Source organism: Neomonachus schauinslandi, chromosome 2 (genome assembly GCF_002201575.2).
Source record: "Neomonachus schauinslandi chromosome 2, ASM220157v2, whole genome shotgun sequence".
Classification (NCBI taxonomy): Eukaryota; Metazoa; Chordata; class Mammalia; order Carnivora; family Phocidae; genus Neomonachus; species Neomonachus schauinslandi.
This window is the reverse complement of record NC_058404.1, coordinates 184,807,606-184,827,809: the sequence shown is the minus strand read 5'-3', so window position 1 is coordinate 184,827,809 and position 20,204 is coordinate 184,807,606. Positions and strand designations below refer to the sequence as shown.

General features: G+C 39.6%; 1 protein-coding gene across 3 annotated transcripts in view; it reads right to left on the bottom strand.

Annotated features, from left to right (window-relative positions):
* Positions 1–20,204, bottom strand: part of PPARGC1A (PPARG coactivator 1 alpha) — a 297,681-nt gene that overhangs the window by 16,676 nt on the left and 260,801 nt on the right. For all 3 annotated transcript variants that reach the window (XM_021679404.1, XM_044912760.1, XM_021679405.1), the window contains exons 5-10: positions 19,837–20,041; positions 15,568–15,613; positions 15,385–15,458; positions 1,118–2,033; positions 473–577; positions 201–321 (exon numbers count right to left, since the gene is read on the bottom strand). In XM_021679404.1, the coding sequence (XP_021535079.1) occupies positions 201–321; positions 473–577; positions 1,118–2,033; positions 15,385–15,458; positions 15,568–15,613; positions 19,837–20,041 (1,467 nt within the window). The remainder of the gene's footprint in view (positions 1–200; positions 322–472; positions 578–1,117; positions 2,034–15,384; positions 15,459–15,567; positions 15,614–19,836; positions 20,042–20,204) is intronic.

Below are 20,204 nucleotides of genomic sequence, written 5' to 3'. Positions count from 1 at the left end.
AGAAAGAAAGAAAGAAAGAAAGAAAGAAAGAAAGAAAGAAAGAAAGAAAGAAAGAAAGAAAGAAAAAGAAAGAAAGAGAAAGGAAAAGAGAGAGAGGGGGAGGGAGGGACGGAGGGAGGGAAGGGAAGAAGAAAGAAAGAGAGAAAGAAAGAAACAAACAAACCCTCCTTTAAAGCAAAAGTGAGCTCCAAGCTGCTTACAATTGCCTTCTGCCTCTGCCTCTCCCTTTGTTTGGCCCTCTCAGACTCCCGCTTCTCATACTCTTTGCGGTATTCTTCCCTCTTCAGCCTTTCATGCTGATATTCCTCGTAGCTGTCATACCTGAGAAACATAACTTCATCATTAAGTCAACCGCCTCCGTTTAGGCAAGCACAATGAATCACGAACTGGGGAGGGGGCGGAGTGTGAGCTAACTCGTCATCTAGAGGAGTGGGGAGAGGAGGAGTGCAAGGAAAACCACCCGCCTCCTTACCTGGGCCGACGGCTGTAGGGCGACCTGGAACGTGATCTCGCGCACAGAGGAGAATTTCGGTGCGCGCGGTGTCTGCAGTGGCTCGACTCATAGTAGTAGCAAGATCTGCGAGCAAGAGGAAAAACAAAAAGGGCATTTGCAACTGCCACTTAACCCCGCTTTATCGGCCCAACTGAGCATGCCTTGGAAACACCGTGGGTCGTAAAGTGGCTTTTTTTCCTCCTAGCTACTGGTGAGATTTCCCGGTGACAGTTTGTGATCACCTAGTCAGCTTAGAGGTCTGGGAGTGATGTGTTCTCTCCCAGCCTCTCTCATTGATGTTAACGCCGAGTGCCAGTCTGGTACACTGTCAGCTTTATCTTGCACGGATCTCAACTATCCTGGCACAGGGCAGCTCTCCAGGTAATGGAAAAAGTTAGATGAGCAAGTTTCTTACAAATTGCTCTCTGTGATCCGACTGGCTCAAGGCACTTGTGCTCAAGGCTGACAGATTTAAGAGAAGATGAGGAGGCATGTCGGTGTGACAACCTGGCTAGTTCCAGAGGCGCTGGGAACGGCCTGGTGAGAGGGGCTGGGGCTGTCTGTGGCTTTTGAAGGCTTGCTTTTTTGGACCTTACGCTTCGGGTGGGCGTTGACAAGGTTTACCTTGAAGACGATCTGCTGCCTGGGGACCTTGATCTTGACCTGGAATATGGTGATCGGGAGCACGACCTGTGTCGAGAAAAGGACCTTGAACGAGAGCGCATCCTTTGGGGTCTTTGAGCAAATAAGGATTTGGGTGGTGACACGGAATCTCTACATGGAGAGTTAAAAGAAGAGCAAGAAGGCGACACATCGAACAATGAATAGGATTGCGTGCCATCCCAAGGGTAGTTCAGTTTATCACTTTCATCTTCGCTGTCATCAAATAGGCCATCCATGGCTAGTCCTGAATTTATAAACATAGGTAGTTTGGAGAATTGTTCATTACTGAAATCACTGTCCCTCAGTTCACTGGTCTTGTCTGCTTCGTCGTCAAAAACAGCTTGACTGGGATGACCGAAGTGCTTGTTCAGCTCAGCTCGGATTTCCTGGTCTTGGAGCTGTTTCCTGGTGCTGCAAGGAGAGACCTGCTTGCCCGCCTCCGAAGTCTCTCTCAGGTAGCACTGGTCTGAATCTGTGGAAGAACAAATCTGCCCCTGCCAGTCGGAGGAGGCATCTTTATATTCTAGTGGTCTAGAGTCTTGGAGCTCCTGTGATATATTAATGAGTATTTCCGTTTTGGAATTAATCGACTGACAATAGTCATGGTCACCAAACAGCCGTAGACTGGGCCGCTTGGTCTTCCTTTCCTCGTGACCACTGGTGAGCACGGAGGTCTTGCTGAGTTGTGCGTACAACTCAGACTGCTCGGGCCCTTTCTTGGCGGAGTTACTGCCTGGGGCGCCAGAAGGCTCACTGCTCCGGGGCTTCTTCGACGGCGGAGATACCACAGTCTTGCAAGAGGACTTCAGCTTTGGAGAAGTCCTGAAAGGATTATCTTGGTTGGCTTTATGAGGAGGAGTTGTGGGTGGAGTTAGGCCTGAAGGTCAAAAAGGGAAAAAACAAACAAACAAACAAACAACAACAACGCGGGGGGGGGGGGGGGGGGGAGAGAGACGGAGATAATGCTGTTAAATGCCAGGATATGGTTCCCTAACTTCTCCAGGATTTCAGACAAGGGTGAGAAAGAAGGAAACGAAATTCATGACAAGACCTGAAAAAGTGCCTTTCGCCCCCTCTGCCTCTGTCCCCAAGAAAAGATGGATGCCCCACTACCTCCGGGCAGCAGGGAAATCCGTGATGCTTTGGCTTTATACGCCCATGCTAACAGATCTCGCTTCCCAGAAAACGTTCACGCCTCCTACCGGCCTCCGTGGCACCAGGCATTACCAAAGCTCACATTTCCAAGGGCATCGTCTGTCTGCTTTACGGAGAATTAACAGCATGGCCCAGGGGAATCACAGAGTAGCTTTGGTAGCATTTGTCTGCAAAGAAGGCTGAGGAGCATACGAGTGGCTCAGAAGTTGTTCTCCGATCAAGGATATCTACCCTTGGAGCCCAAGAACTAGGCAACTTAAAAAAAAAAATGAAAGGACAAAGAAAAAGAAAAAAAAAAGATGGGATGATAGCAAATGTGGGGCAGGGTCAGAGTGACAGAGACAACTTCAAAGATAAGGTCAGAAAAACACAACAGACCAAGGCAGGGAACGAGACAACTCTGCAAGTTGATGGCAGTGATTGTCTCCACAGTTCATTAACTTGGTAAACCATGGCTAATGTAGGTATAATACTTTCTTGTAAGCATAACTAATACATTCTGTCTAAAATATGGTTCTGCAACAGAAACCTAAATGAACAGGAACACTGAATATTGCAGTACCAGTGGACCATTTTATTTAGAGCACAACATCGGGGCGGGGGATGAGGCTGAGGGATTGCAACAGATCCACACGTCAGCAACCAACTCATTAAAAACGTGGGGAAAAAAGGGAGACGAGCGAAACCCCGTCAGTGGGTGCCTTTCGTCCTTTTCTAGGGAAGAGCAGAAAAATTCCATCAGATGCCGTCATGGGAGAGTCTGTGAATTACAGTTTGCCTCCTCTATGTTTTACCCCGGAGAAAGTTCTACGCATCTCTTTACACCGAGGGAGAATAATTGGGAAGTGGCTCCAGAGTCCAAGGAACTTTGAAGAAGGGCAGGCTGGAGTTCAAATGACTTTATGCTTACAAGGGAATATTTGAGTTTACAACACACTTTCTATTTAGGAGGATGGGTGAAGGCTATTCAGCAGAAAAGAACTTCAAGTCTGCTAACAAGCCTGGGGTTAGACTTAAGGCAACTGCACATTTCAAGGAAATGGCAGAGAAATCTAACCTTGCTGGAGTAAGGAGAAAAAAAAAAAGTATATATATATATATGTATGTATGTATGTATATACACACACACATAACCAAGTAGGTCACAGAAAGCCACTTGAAATTTTGGTATGAACAGGAAGATACTGCCTCTTTCTCTCACTTTACAATAAAGAGATGAGAGAAATTAATATTAATATTTCCTCTATAATAAAATAGTTTACAACTAATATTTGTCAATTTTTATTATGCATAGCTAATGCTCCTTAAATGAGGAGAGAAAAGCTACAAAAATGCAAAGTAATTTGACTCTGGAAATCCATCCCAGAAAAGTTCAGAAAGACAGGGAAATATAAACACAAAGTGAAGGGACACATCAGGGTCCCAGCAAAGCTCCCTCGATTAGCAGTCAGGCACTCTTCGCTGGAAGAGAACCGGGAGGTGACGTATTATTGAAGGAAACATCTGTGTCACTGAGGCAGGCTCTCCTTTTGTCCCCTCTTTCGTGGACAAGTATGTCTTTTCTTCCATTAAGAAATTCCTATATAATCAATCTTTCTCCTTTCTCTCTCTCTTTTTTCCCTCGTCTCCTTTACCTTTTGCACTGCCCTGTCATAACACTGATTTCTACCGCATGCTACCTTCAATTGCCATTACAACAAATTTAAAGATACTAATAATCCCACCCCCAAAGAAATGACAGATTCTTAGATATTTCTCATAGGAGGTTAAGATGCTCAAAGAAATGATGAATAATCTCTCTTTGCAGAGCAAATAACAGTCAAATATTCCAAATGACATAGCCCTTGATTGGGGGAAAAGGACATTCGACATCCTAAAATCCAATTCCATAAATCTTTTCATGGTTTCCAAACTAGGGTAGTTTTTACTTTCCTAATAATTTACTGCCAGGATCATTCATTTGATACTTATCGGATAATGCTATATATTCTTGCTCATCTCTTTTTGAATGTATGTTTTATCTTGTCTCTCCAAATAGATTATATGCTCTTAGTGCAAATGTTGCCTGGGCTTATTTTTGCAAAAATTCTTACTCATTTATTTTTTTTTTCCCCTAGGGAACGCCTGGGTGGCTCAGTCAGTTAAGCATCTGCCTTCGGCTCAGGTCATGATCCCGGGGGTCCCGGGATCGAGCCCCACATTGGGCTCCCTGCTCAGCAGGGAGCCTGCTTCTTCCTCTCCCTCTCCTGCTCCCCCTGCTTGTGAGCGCGCTCTCTCTCTCTTTGTCAAATAAATAAATAAAATCTTTAAAAAAAATTTTTTTTCTAGATTCTCCTTACATTTCAGTGGCCCAAGAATAACTTGGGAAGCTGGTCAAACATTTTTAATGAGGTGGCTCGTGGACCACATATGGAGAGCATCTGTCCTGCCATGTTCGTGCCGCACATCGCCTTGTTCTCAGTTACATGTATTTTGACTGACATTCTAGACGTATAAAAAGAAACCCTAAACTTCAGAAACTCCAAATTAGGCCACTATTAAAGAGAGACTGGTTCTAAAAATAGCTCAGCTATCTAGGGATTTTAAATATAGAAATTCTTTTTAGTCTTGAACATCTGAAACCCTTGTGCTAGTACCTAAGCTCATTATCACTTAAATAACTGATTCTCAAGTTGCTATTGGGAGTGGCGACACCCTGATTGTCGTGTTTTTTGGTGGGTTTTTTTTTTTTTTTTTAGTTAAAAGCCCAGCCTTTTACCTTCTTCACATCTTAGGCAGCCTGTAGCAATGGGAACAGACATTTCACTGAACACCTATTATGTGCTGGATCATACACCAGATGCGGATACATCAGGGACTTCGTGGTCCCTTTTAAAAAATGGGCAAATCTTCAAAACTTGAAGTTAAGTACATGTTCTTGCGCATGTGCTTAAAATTTACAGAAACACTGAGATAACCAAATATACCCTATGAGTGAAAATAGCAGGGCTGTAAATTTCTGTTGGCACGCTTTGTTAAAAAAAAAAAATAATACTTGCCTAATGGATTGAAGTTATTTTAAGATTAGTGAGTACATGGGTAAGGGAAAAACAATTCAGATAATTCCCTAAACTTTTTACTGTTTACTGAAATGTCTTTATCCAGAGAATACCTCCAAGCAAGACGGAGAAATCTCAAGGATGGAACCACCAGCACCTAATTGAAAATCTATTTCCAGATGGAGTGGAGACCCAAAGCAAAACAAAGAAAGCAAAAGCAAAACAAAAGTGTAAGAAGAACTTGTGTTTTTTTTGTTTTTTTTTTTTAATGTAGTGTCAAACTTTTAAGAGCCACTGATGGGACAGGGACCCCTTGCTGCACCTGAGCTAATTGGATCTCTCCCACGTCCCCCAGCCAGAACTCAGTCCCCGGCGTTCGGAGGACAGTCAATACTCAATTCCTTAATGCTGCTACCTTTGCTCATCTTCCCTCTAATGGCCAGACTCTCAATTTCACCCCACAAGCTTAAATCAACAGTGCTAATGCCTCCCATAACCTCCGGATTATTTCCTGCGTGTTGATTTTCTGGGGAATGTGTACATTTTGGTGTTGACAGTACAAGGTATATTCCATGCTCTCTCTTGAACTTAGCAGATTTTGACAGATTTATGTGAGGACAGATGGCCATTACAGGCTGAAGGCTGACAAGAGGCAGTTCAGAGCATTGTTAACACACTTGCACAAACTCTCAGCAGTGCAGCACTGTGCAGAATGTAATTCAGACTATAGCTTTTTTATTACTGCCTATTTTCTTTTGTCAAAAGAGCCTGCTGTGCAGAGCAAAAAATGGCTGCTATTACCCGGAATGTAATGGGTGTCAGACAAATCACGTAACACAAACAATCAAGAGTATGTAGGTCATATTTCAACAGAGCACAACCTTAGCAATATTTATGATTACTGCATTGAAATGTGTTCTATAATAAACAAGTACCTCTGCATCACTCACACTTACGCACTTATGCACAGCAAATCGGGGAGAAGTGCTACACACTCCACAGTCATCTTTTTAAACAGCCCTTTTATTTAAAAAAAAAAAAGTCAGAGACAAGTTTGGTTTGGTTTGGTTTTTCATGATGTGCCGTAAAATGATTTTCTTTGAGGAGCTCTCTTTTGGGTTTGTTTGTTTAATTGAATGACTCTGATAAATCAATGATGACTCCTCTGGTGTGTGTGTGTGTGTGTGTTCCACAAGCCACCCAATGACTTCAGCAGGGTTGGTTTGTTCGTTTTTTAATAGTTTATAACATTTTACAGAATCTACTCCTCTAACTGTGACTCGTTTCAGAGTTTCTTTGACAGTGGGATTTTTCTTAGGTCACAGGTCAATTGAAATATTTCTTAAGGAGAAACAATGAGAAGATGAGTTTCTAAGTTGCTTAAAAACTTACCCAAAAATGGGCACCTGGGTGGCTCAGTCGTTGAGCGTCTGCCTTCGGCTCAGGTCATGATCCCAGGGTCCTGGGATCGAGTCCCACATCGGGCTTCCCACTCTGCGGGAAGCCTGCTTCTCCCTCTCCCACTCCCCCTGCTTGTGTTCCTGCTCTCGCTATGTCTCTCTCTGTTAAATAAATAAATAAAATCTTTAAAAAAAAAAAAAACTTACCCAAAAAGAAGGACTGGGCAGAGAGGCCTGTGGCTTATCCCACTCCTAGATTTTATGCCTCAAGAACTTGGAGTGGGTGTCAAGAGATCACAGGACGGGCTGATACTAAGTATGAACTGTTCCTGCTCTGCTAGTGAGAATATTTTGTTATAAAAGCTCCTCTCGGGCCCTCCTTGGGCCCTCAACTTCCCCAGGACTCCCTGGAGGTCCAGAGGAGCCAGCCGCTGAAGTGTGAATGTTCCCAGGGAGGAACCTCTCCCACCCTGCTCAGTACTCTGGGGACCATCACCCCAGGCTGCCCTGACTGCAGGTGCCTCTGCCTTTACTCCTTGTTCGGTATGTCCTTTATCACCCCCAATTCCTGGGGAAAAAACTGGCCTCACAGAAAAGCTTCAGAGCATTCTTATGACATGTGCTTAATTCCCCAACTCTTGCTCATGGAAGATACTAATTGGTGCCCATGCACTTTCCCACATTACTGGGGCAGGAGTGGGGATCAGGGTGGGGGGGGGAGGGGAAACCTGTCTCTCCAGGCAGCCATCACCAACCCCCCCCTCCCCAAGCTGATGTGGGAGAGGAAAGTGCTTTGTTATCCTTGGCTTACGAGAAATTTAGATAGTATTATTTCCCAAAAAGGTAACTCAGAAACAAAGGAATGATCTTTCCGGATGTTGGGTCGAGAAGAATGATATCAAAAAAAGAAAATGAAGGATATAGTTGAAATATGGAAGAAATCCCTGACAGTAAGAGGTGCCAAACATTGGAATGGGCTGTAAAGAGAATTTGTGGGGTCTCCCTTTCTTGGGTTCCTCGGGCTCAGGAATGGATTATATGACCTGTCAAATTCACTTTCCAGTTCTCTCATGCTAGGGTTTTCCTTTTAAAATTACCAACTACTGCTCATATTTTGCTTTGGTTTATTTCCCCCAAGATAAGTCACATACAAAAGACATATATACCAAAAGGGCACAGTAAACGTATGCTGTCTGTCAATATTCTGTCCAGCAAAATGAATTTTTAAATGGGAAGTCCAAAAAGGATAATAATATAAAAGTCCACATAAAAGAAATTACAAAATGATTGGTTAATGAGTGGGTTCTTAAGCACAAGTCCACCAAAGTACAGTGTGAATGATTGCCAATTTAAACCAAGGCAAAACAAAGCGAAAAATAAACGGCACCCAATCACCCATCTTCTATCATCAAAACCATGAGGAAAATACAATACCAATGGAAGACAACATCGCTAAGACCTTGTGTGTTAGGGTGATGAAACTGCTGATTATTTGGTTCTTCTTGTTTCTCTAATGAGTTATAAAATAGTTATATTGCTTTTTATTACCTTTACAGTAATAACTTTGAAAACAATCTACATGTACACATACATACACACATACGTGAAATTTTGGGGTCAGCCACTTTGGTCCCTAACCAAATTTCTTCGTGTCTGCTGGCTAAAACCATCATCTAGTTGAGCTGACATTGCTTTGCCATTTCCATTTCAGAAAAAGAAGTCTAGCACTCTGAAAATCTCCATATGCAATAGATTTAAATGCCTTCTGCCAAAAGAGCATTCTCTCCTCTCACCTTGCTTTACTAACAGCTATTTTGAAATTAAATTAGTTTTTACACCTGTAAAAAAGAAGCGTTTTTGTTTATTTTTTTTATCAGCCAAAATGAGCTAGTTTAGGACAATCACAAAGTCAGACCAGGTGGCAATACCTAATAAAGCAAACTTCCTGTCTCATCCCTCCTGTTTCCCAAAGACTCCACAGATGGGACAGAGGGATTATTCTGGAGGTCTCAGGATTTTGTTGACTCTTTACACTTGTGCTTAAATGTTTGGAAAATTTCACGAAAATTTGTGAGAGTAAAGAAAAAGAAGACACCAGAAAGTCCTGGGCAACAGCTTGATCCATTTCCTTGGCCTGAACCATGTGGATTAAGCCTGTAGACCAAGGATCAACGAATCAACAACTTGAATGTTTCCAGCCTGTCCACCCCCTTGCTGCACCTCTGGCAGACATCATTAATTGATCGTGACATCTTCACTGAGTACAGACTTGGCCTTGGAATCCTCCTCAACACAATGCTCCTGGCAGCCAATAACCAATCAACGATACTTGGCAAGTGAAATGAAACCTATTTAACATAACAGATGTTGACTATTATCTTTAAAATTCAGGCTTCAGGAAAGAGACATCATCTCTCATCAGACAGACATGCTTTGAACCCAGGGTCCACTACAGAGCTACATATGGCTTTTTCCTCAACAATGAAATGGCCAGAGAATCAAAAGATAACATATAGAAAATGCTAACTAGGGAGTGCTTAACCTCCAGAATGTGTAATAATGTAGAAGGAGCTGTTGTTGAGAGAGTATCAAAGAGGAGATTTTTCTACCTCGATTTAGTAAATCCCATACCCACACCCCAAACAGTGTATGTTCAGTTTTTTGGGGGAATTCGAGGGATTTTTACCACAAAGAAAATATATACCTTCATATATGAGCATGCCAAAGAGAGAATAACATTAGGGTCAGTGAAAGGGGACAGGTGAAGATAATCAAAAGTTGAAAAGATGAGCAACAAGATACAATGACCTCAGTAGACAAAGTTAATGCAGAATTAGTAATTAAATATCGCATATTTATTGAATACTTCTATATGCTGGCCCTGAAGGAAGCCTTTTTCATATTGTATCTCTACCCTCAGAGTGACTCAATGAGATACAGGTACTGTTATTATCTTCATTTGGTTCATTAGGATCCTGAGCCTTACAAAAGTTCATTAAAATGACTAAAGGCCACCTTGCTATTGCTAGATGGTAGATCCAGAATTTGAACTTGGGTTTGTCCAATGTCAGAGCCAAGGTTTTGAACATCCTCACTAAGCTACGCTGTCTGCTTTTAGAAAAATCATAGACTACTTCCATTTGAGCTTCACTGCCTATGAAGTTTTTAAATTCTGGTTGAATGCACATGTAATTGCCATTTTTGGATGTCAAAAATGGTTGAATACTGACAATTTTATTTTTCAACCTATATTTTAGTCCTTGGAGTCAGGCAGTAATGTGATTTGGGGATTATAAATATGACTTTAACATTAAGGAAACTAAGACCCAGAAAAGATTAAGGAGAGAGAAAAGCATTTTAGCAATTAAAAGATGAAGGAGGAAAAGTACATGCTCTGTCTTGTAGTTCCTTACTGATTTCACTGCCCATTGCCAAGTACAGTGTTACTCAAACATCGCTTTGATTTCCTGCCTTCTTGCTTCTGCCCCATCAATATCTTCTCCCCTTTCCATCTGTGCAGTTCAAATCTGATACAAATATTTCTCTCCCTAAGGCTCCCCAAGTCAGTTCAGCCTACAGAGAGTACAGTTCCCTCCACACTCCTTTCCATGGATCACCTGGGTCCTTCACTAATGATATCAGCTTAATGCTTCTTTCTGTCCTTGAACCATCTTTATAATTCTTTTCAATCTTCTGTGCAGTCATTGTATTTAACTTGAAGCAAAGTTACAGGGTTCCCCTTGATAACTGCTTTTCTCCCTTTGGTGATTCTGTTGAGGTACAATCAGTCTTTGTCACATCGTGCAATCCCTACCATGCAAGAAATGTTACTAAAGATTGTTCGAGGAGATGGAGATCACAACCATCATATACTGCATTGCATTTCAAATGCATGATATCTCTATCCAAAAAACCTCTTCTTTACACCACCCTCCAGTTCCAAACTTTTCTTCCCAGTCTCCTTCGGCATGCTCCAGGTTCCTCCTCAGCGCCTTGTTTTTCTAGAGCTCTAAATTCTTTCTACTTTGTAAGGCAATTTGGCCCTACCTCAGTTTCTCTAATTTGCAGCTTCACACTTAAAACCACCACACTCCATAAACTAAAAACCACGCCCTGGGCCCATCTTTCTTAGAAGGTAACAAAATATTACAGGTAATAAATAATATCTTGCCTTCATGCTACCTGTACAACGTGTGTTATTTCCCCGACAGACTATAAGCCCCCATCTTAAACACAAGAACGTTTGTTTAGCAGGCCAAGGACAATGCTTCATACTTTATATGGATCAGCCTCTAGGTCTCCCGTTTGCTATACATCCGCTAAGACCTATCATATTCAAGCATAGAGCAGGTATCAAAAACATGTTGGTAAATTGATTTCCATTGTACCCAATAATCTTTCAAAGCCCCCAGAGGAAAGGATTTAAACCAGTCAGATGAATTCTGGTTCACTGACAGAAATAAATCCACTGTGTATATTTTTAAGGATTTGAAATACGTAAAAAAATGTATCTTATATACATCTCTACTTGTCTTTCAATAGTGTAGGCTCCTAAACTTTTGAAATCATCACTAAATTACTTAAAATTAGATATCTATCAATAAGAAAAATGTTAAAACTTTTGTAAAAGAAGTGCTTTTTTGTAACACCATAACCTCACTAATGGAAGGAATGCAATTAAAATGATATATTCATATATATAACATTTCAAAAACAAATATATCCAATGCTAGGAAGGATGTAATAAAGCACGTATATCCATGTAGTGCTAATGGGGCTATAAATAAAAGCACTCCTTTGGAAAGCAATGTGGCAATATATACCAGAAGACCCCAAGATATCTTTATATTCACTATTAAAAACTGCTAAGAATTTATCTTTAGAAAATAAGATAAAATTTGTGAAAAGAACAACAACAACAAAAACCCCACAAATATCTGATTAAAACGGTCAGAGGACCTGAATAGGTATTTTTCCAAAGAACACATACAGATGGCCAACAGACACATGAAAAGATGCTCAGCATCACTAAATCATCAGGAAAAGGGACATTAAAACCACAATGTCACTTTATACCTGTCAGAATGACTAGTATAAAAAATACAATAAGTAACAAGTGTTGATGAGAATGTGGGGAAAAAAGGAAACCATGTGACTGCTGGTGGAAATGTAAATCAGTGCAGCCACTCTGGAAAACAATATGGAGATTCCTGAAAAAAAAATTAAAAATAGAAATACCATATAATCCAGTAATTCCACTGTTGGGTATTTATTCAACAAAAATGAAAACACTAGTTAAAAAAGATACATGCATCCCTATGTTTATTGCAGCATTATTTATAAAAACCAAGATACAAAAGCAATAGATGAATAAAGAAGATGTAGTATACATATATAATGGAATATTATTCAGTCATAAAAAAGAAAATCTTGCTGTTTGTGAAAGCATGAATGGATCTAGAGAATCTTATGCTAAGTGATGTCAGACAGAGAAAGACAAATCCCATATGATTTCATTTATATGTGGAATCTAAAAAACAAAACAAAACAAACAAACAAACAAGAAACAGACTCATAAGGACAGAGAACAAACTGGTGGTGATTGCCAGGGGGAGGGAGGTGGGGGGATGGGCAAAATAGGGGAAGGGGATTAAGAGGTACAAACCTCCAGTTATAAATATGTCACAGGGATGAAAAGCACAGCACAGGGAATTAATCAATAATATTGTAATAAACTTGTATGGTGACAGATGGTAACTATAATTATCGTGGTGAGCACTGCATAATATATAGAAGTGTTGAATTACTATGTTGTATGCCTGAAACTAATATACCATTGTGTGTCGATTACACTTCAGTAAAAAAAAATTATGAACAAACATTTCTAATGCAGTGCTATTTCCAAACAGTAACACTTTAAAACAACCTAACTTTATAAGGAGTACGACTAAATAAATTTTGATGTACCTACTAAAACTAATGTCATATAACACACTAAAAGCCTGATAATAAAAGGTCTGTGATAATACAAAACTTTCTCATTAAAATGTTAACTGAAAAATCAGGATGCAAAATTATATACACAAAATGATTATAGTATAAATATAACATATTAAATTATCCATAGAAGAAAAAAATGCATTGGGAACTTTACATCTTAAATTGTGAATAGGGGCGCCTGTGTAGTTCAGTTGGTTCTGTCTGACTCTTGATTGCTGCTCAGGTCATGATCTCAGGGTTGTGGGATTGAGGCCCCCCACCCCCACCCCAGTCGGGCTCTGTGCTCAGCAGGAAGTCTGCTTGAGATACCCTCTCCCTTGCCCTCTTCCCTTCCCCCTGCTATGCTCTCTCTCTCAAATAAATAAATAAGTCTTAAAAAAAAGAATTATGAATATTTTCCCACCAGTTTATATTTTTGACATTTTTATAGTAAGCTTAAATTATTTATAGTAAGAGAATAATAAAAACCTTTTAACAGAAGCCTTGGTGTGGGTGTATAAAATGGAAGCTTTCTCAATCCTCTCTGAAACAAAGTAACTGACTAATACAACATTCTGAACACTCAGAGTAAATAGATTCCTTTCAACTGGGCCACAGTAGTATTTCCCAAACCAGTTGACGTCTATTATAGTGGTAACTGGAATTATGTAAGGTAATAAAATATGATGCCATTGAATGAAGTATAAGAAAAATTGTTTCTGTAAGAAGAACCAATAAAGGTATGTCACTAAAAGAAGAGATGTCAAATTAGTTGTAGGCAGATGGTATCAGAAACACTGGGAAAACATGGGAAATTATGATTACTATTTACTTATATGAAAATCATAAAAATCCACAATGATTTTGCACTCAGACTACTACACAAATATCTTTAATTCTTTTCCTTTAAAAAGCAAGAAAGGAACAGTGGATACCATCTAAGATACATTTTTTTTTAAAGATTTTATTTATTTATTTTGACAGAGAGAGAGAGAGAGACAGTGAGAGAGGGAACACAAGCAGGGGGAGTAGGAGAGGGAGAAGCAGGCTTCCCACCCAGCAGAGGCCCTGGGACCATGACCTGAGCCGAAGGCAGACACTTAACGACTGAGCCACCAAGGCGCCCCGCTAAGATACATTATTATTACTACAGTTTGTGCCAGAAAGATGAATGGATTGCCAATTAAGACATTTAAGTTCAAGGCAAAGGTCGCTGTTTCTTATACAAAAAAAAATTGATATTTGAATGTTTCTTTATATGACTCAGGCAAAAGTAAAATGACAAAACTATATACTTTAATCAGTTTTTTTGATAAATGCACCAAAATACTCATTCTTGTTGGTCAGATAAGAAGGTCTTTACCGCATATGATATATATACATAAAAGTTACTTATAACCATATAAGTAATTACAATTTAAGAAATGATGTTATGTATATGCCTATAAGTGAGTATATATGTATATATGTATGTATGCATATGAAGATATGTATACATTTGCATATGTATATACGTGTATGTACACACACACACACACACATAGAATATATATAAATACCATGAAATTAACTACTCCATTGCTTGACTAAATCATGAGATCATGCAGTAGACCTTTCACAAGGTGGTAGTTTAGCAAACTCAAAGTGTGAAATTAAACTTAGTGACAATGACCATGGTGTATGTAGGCACTATAGTTCTGGTTGAAAGCATCTTGTTTAAGTTACTGTTCCTTTACCCTTATCAGCAATGGCCAGAGCCAAGGAACTTCTTGTTCAGACAGCCTAGGATTCACTTTCTGGTATAGTTCTGTACCTACACCTAAAGCACTCAGTGCAAAGGCACCATTTACACCCGACTTAGAAGTCTGCCTAGGAAGTCTGTGGATTATTAAGTTACTCGGGGGTTGCTCCAAGCTTTTAAAGCTCCTTCCTCTTCAGCATAAAGTAAGACTGACTAAATGAGTCCAGAAGTCCAAATGGCGAAGAAAATCACTCTTGTTTAAAAATATCTAAGTACATTTTGTTTTGGTGAATGGGCACATTTTCATTTTTCTCCTTTGCTAAAAAGATATAAAAATGGTAACATATATAAGAGAACATTATACTGTTAAGTATAATGGTGAGTGAGAAAATATTCCAATTCAAACATTGATATAATGAATAAACTGGGGTTCAAAACTTTGCTCCTTGCTTTCTAGCTCTGTAATCCTGGGCAAGTTGCTTAACATTTCTGAACTTTATATCCTCATCTTAAAGATGAGAAAATTACCACTATCTTCATGAGGTTGTTGTGAAACTAGTCAAAACCACTTACACGCCTGGCACATTTATTGAGTAGGCGACCAATAAATGTTATTTTCTCCTCCTGCTCAAGTTTTGGTGTCTTAATCTGACATAGGGTTATTTAAGGATCTAAAGCAACAGTATACATCAGAGGGTCTGGCCCAGGTCTGACACACAATAAATGTCTTCTCTTTAAAAGAAAAAAAGAAGTGAAAATATTTATAGGTAACTTCTTATCCAATGTTGCTTGTATTATTTGTTAATTTCATTAATCACATGGAGAATATGCGCTATTATTTAATACATATTACACACACACACACGCACACACGCACACACACACACAGAGTTCCAAGTGAAATGTAAGGCTTACCTGCAGTTCCAGAGAGTTCCACACTTAAGGTTCGTTCAATAGTCTTGTTCTCAAATGGGGAACCCTTGGGGTCACTGGAAGATATGGCACATTTATAAAAACAAACTGAAATGGAGTTGCTGTAGCCAAATGTATTAGAACCCCCTTCCCTTTCTGAAAATGGTTACATTTCTTAATACTTACTTTGGTGACTCTGGGGTCAGAGGAAGAGATAAAGTTGTTGGTTTGGCTAAAGGAAAAAAAAGGAAACTAATTATGAAATACTGAGTTTTTGAAGGTTTTTTTGTTTTTTTTTTTTTTTTAGAATTTTTTTTCTTACTACAATCAGGTTGGAAACTGGAAACTGGAAAACTAAAATAAGGAAATCCCTGCATATTGGATCAAAGTCAGACAACAGTCCATTATGCTAAAACAAATTCCAAACAACATTTGCATTGGTAAACTATCATTCAAAAACACATACAAAACCAGAATTTTCCCCAAAATGTAGCATCTCTGTTAAGGATACAAAATTTGCATCATACCATCAGAGAGAAATAATGTGTTCTATTTTAATTTGGAATACAGTACACGGTTTGTTTAGACAAGAAAACAGCAGAATAACCATAAGACAACAGAACGTTATGAATATTCAGTTGATTTTTCTCCTAAAATGTATAATTTTATACCTAGCCCTGAGAATAGGTTATTTCTATGAGGCCAAAGCTCAAGCAATAACCATTCCATTTACTGAAAATAATTAATTGAGAGATTATGACAAATTGTGGACATTGACCCAGATGGTTTAAAAGGGGTTCAGATCCCCAAATCTTAGAGACAAAGTAAGATACTGCATTTTATCAGTTGAGAGACCTATAGACTTGCAAAGAGAGCTCATTTACTTCCTTTTATGCTTCCTAAATCTTACCTCCTACAGGAGGCATTTCCCAATTAGGAAGGGTGGAGTAAGAATCTTCTTCTCACTCCAAAATTTCAATTGCTTCTCCTTGGCAGTCTTGTATTTTGAACAGAAGGAGGGGGAAAACATGATGAGAAACGTACTTGGGATATACATCCACATATTATGTATATATATATATGCTTATCTATAAAGATATATGTATGTAGGTTTATGTCAATTTTTTCTCATTAACATAACTACTTTCAAAAGGTCAAGAGGTAGTCATTTACGTAATGAAAATCACAGACTTGAAACTAAAAAGTTCTTTAGAATAAACTCTCATTTTATGGATGAAAAACCTGAGACCTAAAGATGTGAAATACTTCCAGGGCCATAAAACTAGTTACTGGCGGAGTCAGCCCAGAATATGTTTCCTTTTTCCTATTACCAAAAGGAATTGTATTCAATAGATATTAAAGTAAATTAATCAACCCCAGTAATTAAGGTCCTTTGAAATGTGAAAATATTATTTATGTCCAAATTAGGCTGAAGTTACATACTTTGCTTGGATAAATAGTATTTACATATTTAATTTGTCGATTTAGATTTAGTTTTTAAACAATTGAATGTTTTATCATCTATCCAATGTGCATCCAGAAATATGAAGTTCACGCTGTCTTCTACAAATTAGGTACATTGATTGATTGGCTTTTATATATACAGATAAATGAACTGGTTTTAGATTAATTTTTTTAGTATGTCTGATATAATGAGCCTTTCCAAAAGAACAGACTCATGAAGGAAATTTACCAACATTTTCGGCGTTCAACTCATAATTAGGATCATGCATAGCAAGTATCACTAGATACGAACTGTGTACCATACACAGTAAATACACATTGAAAATTGGTCTCTGGGATTCCAGCTTTCAAGGTGTAGGGCAGGCTATCCGAAATGCTCAAAGTAAGATCCCTAACATTCTGACAGTTGGGTGTAGATGAATGCAAGGGCACTGGAAGGGCAGCATTGGGCAGCGGCCATGTTTAATGGGACTGATGGCAAACAGGAAGAGAAGGCTATAGGAAGTTTCAGCCCCAAAGCACATACAGTACAGAAGGCCATCCCTGAATATGCCCACACTCACGAGAGCTACCAAGAGAGGAGCACTGATTTGGTTTACGGGGAGTTTAATGCACACTATTCCAATGATGGACAGACCAGGGCCTCTAAGACCCTTGAGGGCAGGAATGCATTCTTTTCATGCAGATCGTGGTCTTTTTGATGAATGAATACATTAGCAAAAGAATGAATAAATGAATAGAGGGGACACCAACATGAGCCAAAGGTCAGGCCATTATCCTAAGGAAGTGAAAAGAACTTGACCCCACACTCTCACAGACAGCACACATGCAGTTCAGTGAAAGCACATTATGATACATCAAGAAGGGATAAACCTCAGTGGATCCTGGGCTACTGTCTCTAATCGTTAATATAGATTCTACTTTTAAAGTTTGAATCATAATTTAAATAAATCCTGAAGCTGAGCATTTATTTCCTGTTGGTTATTCACAGCCAGCCACATTTATTTTGTTCTTGGCCTTTAATAACGATAGGAATTTTGTGGGGTTTTTGTTTGTTTGGTTTTGTTTTCTTGTGTTTTTGTCAACAGGCTTTGTTCGGGGATAAACTTTTTATGCTTTGCCACAGGCATATATCTTTCTAAAAAAAATCCACATACAGCAGGTCTCATCTAAAGAATATGTCCTCCACAGGCCAATTTAACTCCTCACTGCCGTGGTTTGTAAGACTTTTCAGTAATATTAGTGGTAAGTGGATCTAAAAAACAAACCCAAAAACCTCCCAAACTCTCAAAATCCAAAAGGGCCAAATACAATTTTAAGAATATGTAAATTTAAAAAATGTTTAAAACATGTGCTGCTGGTCTGGGTTCACTGACTACAGGGTTATAGCTAGCTGAGGGCTTCAGATTCAGCTCCAGAAAATAAACGCCTGACTGGGACACACTAGGACAAGGTGGACAGTAGCCCAGTGAATTTTTCAGTCCACTCACTAGACTGAGCTCAGCTGCCTTCCCTTCACCCGAGGCTCTCCACACCACTGCATCCCATAGCACTGCGGGTTCTGCTCTAAGAAAAACTGGTCCAGCGCACAGTGCATGAGGGGCCAATCAGGGCAAGGCGAGCTACAGAAAAAATGTGGTTCATTTCAATAAATATCTTTTCCCTGAACTGACAGAAAAGGATGGCCGAGGGATTCTGAGACATCCACCAGGGAAAACCTAATTGAGAGCCAATTTAAAACTTTAAAAGAAGGTTCCTGAAGGTTTATGGTGGGGTAGGGATGAGAGAGGGAAACCAAAAACACTGGAAAGAAAATACTAATTAAAACCAGGAGCAACAGCATACCTGTATGAAATAATCATGGTTCAAAACAGGGATCAGGGACTACCACTCTGCAGCTGGAAGGGGCAGTCAGGGAAACAAAAGGGAAAAAAGAAGTGGGTGTTTGTAATTGCTATGTTAGAATATGCCTGCTTCTGGGGCGCCCAGGTGGCGCAGTCGCTTAAGTATCTGATCCTGGTTTCAGTTGGGGTCCTGATCTCCAGGTTGTGAGATCAAGCCCCATGTTGGGCTCCACACTCATCGCACAGTCTGCTTAAGACTCTCTCTCCCTCTCCCTCCCCCTCCCTGCACTCCCTCTCTTACTGCCTCTAAAATAAATAAATAAATCTTTAAAAAAAAAAAAAAAAGGACTATGCCTGCCTCCACCACGAGGTTAAAGGTAGGGTTAACGTGGAAGCTGAGATATTTTAAAGCGACCGCAACTTTCAACAAGCTTCCTTTGGGCCTCTAAGGACGATTTTAAGGGAAGAGCCAAAAAGAAAGAAAATTATATCTCTGCCAAGACAGGTTTTCCCCAAATCACCCTGATCTGCCTCAGAAGCATCAGCCTTCTAGAATGTATGGGGACAATAAACATCAACCCAGATGCCTCGTTTGATCTGGGCAATATTTTTTAATAGAAAGCAAATACAAATAAATTCCAGGGATTTCCAAATCCTTATTTACAAAATAAAATCTATGAGTATAACATGTGGTCTCTAAAAAAAAAAAAAAAAAGAATGCACTTAATCAGGAGAGGCCGCACAAATACCATGTGCTCTTTTTTAAGGTGTATACAACAAATCAACAATGCCTCATTTTCTTTCCATTATTAGAAAAGAAAAAAGAACAGCTTTTTACTATTGGCTAGCCCAGCTTGCTCTGAATTTCAATTATCTCGGGAATTCAGATTTCACATAAACCTTTCACCACCCCCTCCCCACCCAGCTCACATTTCAGGTGCTTTTTGGTGATTGTGAATTAGGCTGCATATCAGCCGAATAGGACATGTTCAGCCTGTGTCCAAGGAAGGATTTTTTTTTTTATAAGTCTCTAATAAAGTGCTGAATTCCCTTTTCAGAGAGACAGCAGTGGGGCAAAAGCCTGAAGTTTGGGCATTCCCAGCCAGGTGCATGCTTGCTTTGCCTTGTGTTTTAGTCCCCAGCCTACCTTGTAAATGTTGAGACTGCGATTGTGTGTGGGACTTCTTTTTGGAGGTGCATTTGTCTCTGCTACTGTTCCTATTCTCTGTGGGTTTGGTGTGAGGAGGATCATCATTTGTGGTCAGATACTTGAGAAGCTCCGAGCACGGACGTCTTTGTGGCTTTTGCTGTTGACAAATGCTCTTCGCTTTATTGCTCCATGAATTCTCGGTCTTAAAAACAAGGCATAAAGAAAGCTAAAATTAGTGAACTGAACCTTATCAGAATGGATATAGGTTTTCTGAAGAGATGAGATTTTCAATGAAGTGTTCAGTCTAAGTGTACTAGATCTATGAGCTGTGAATAATTGTTTGCAGAACAAGGAAAGAAAATTAC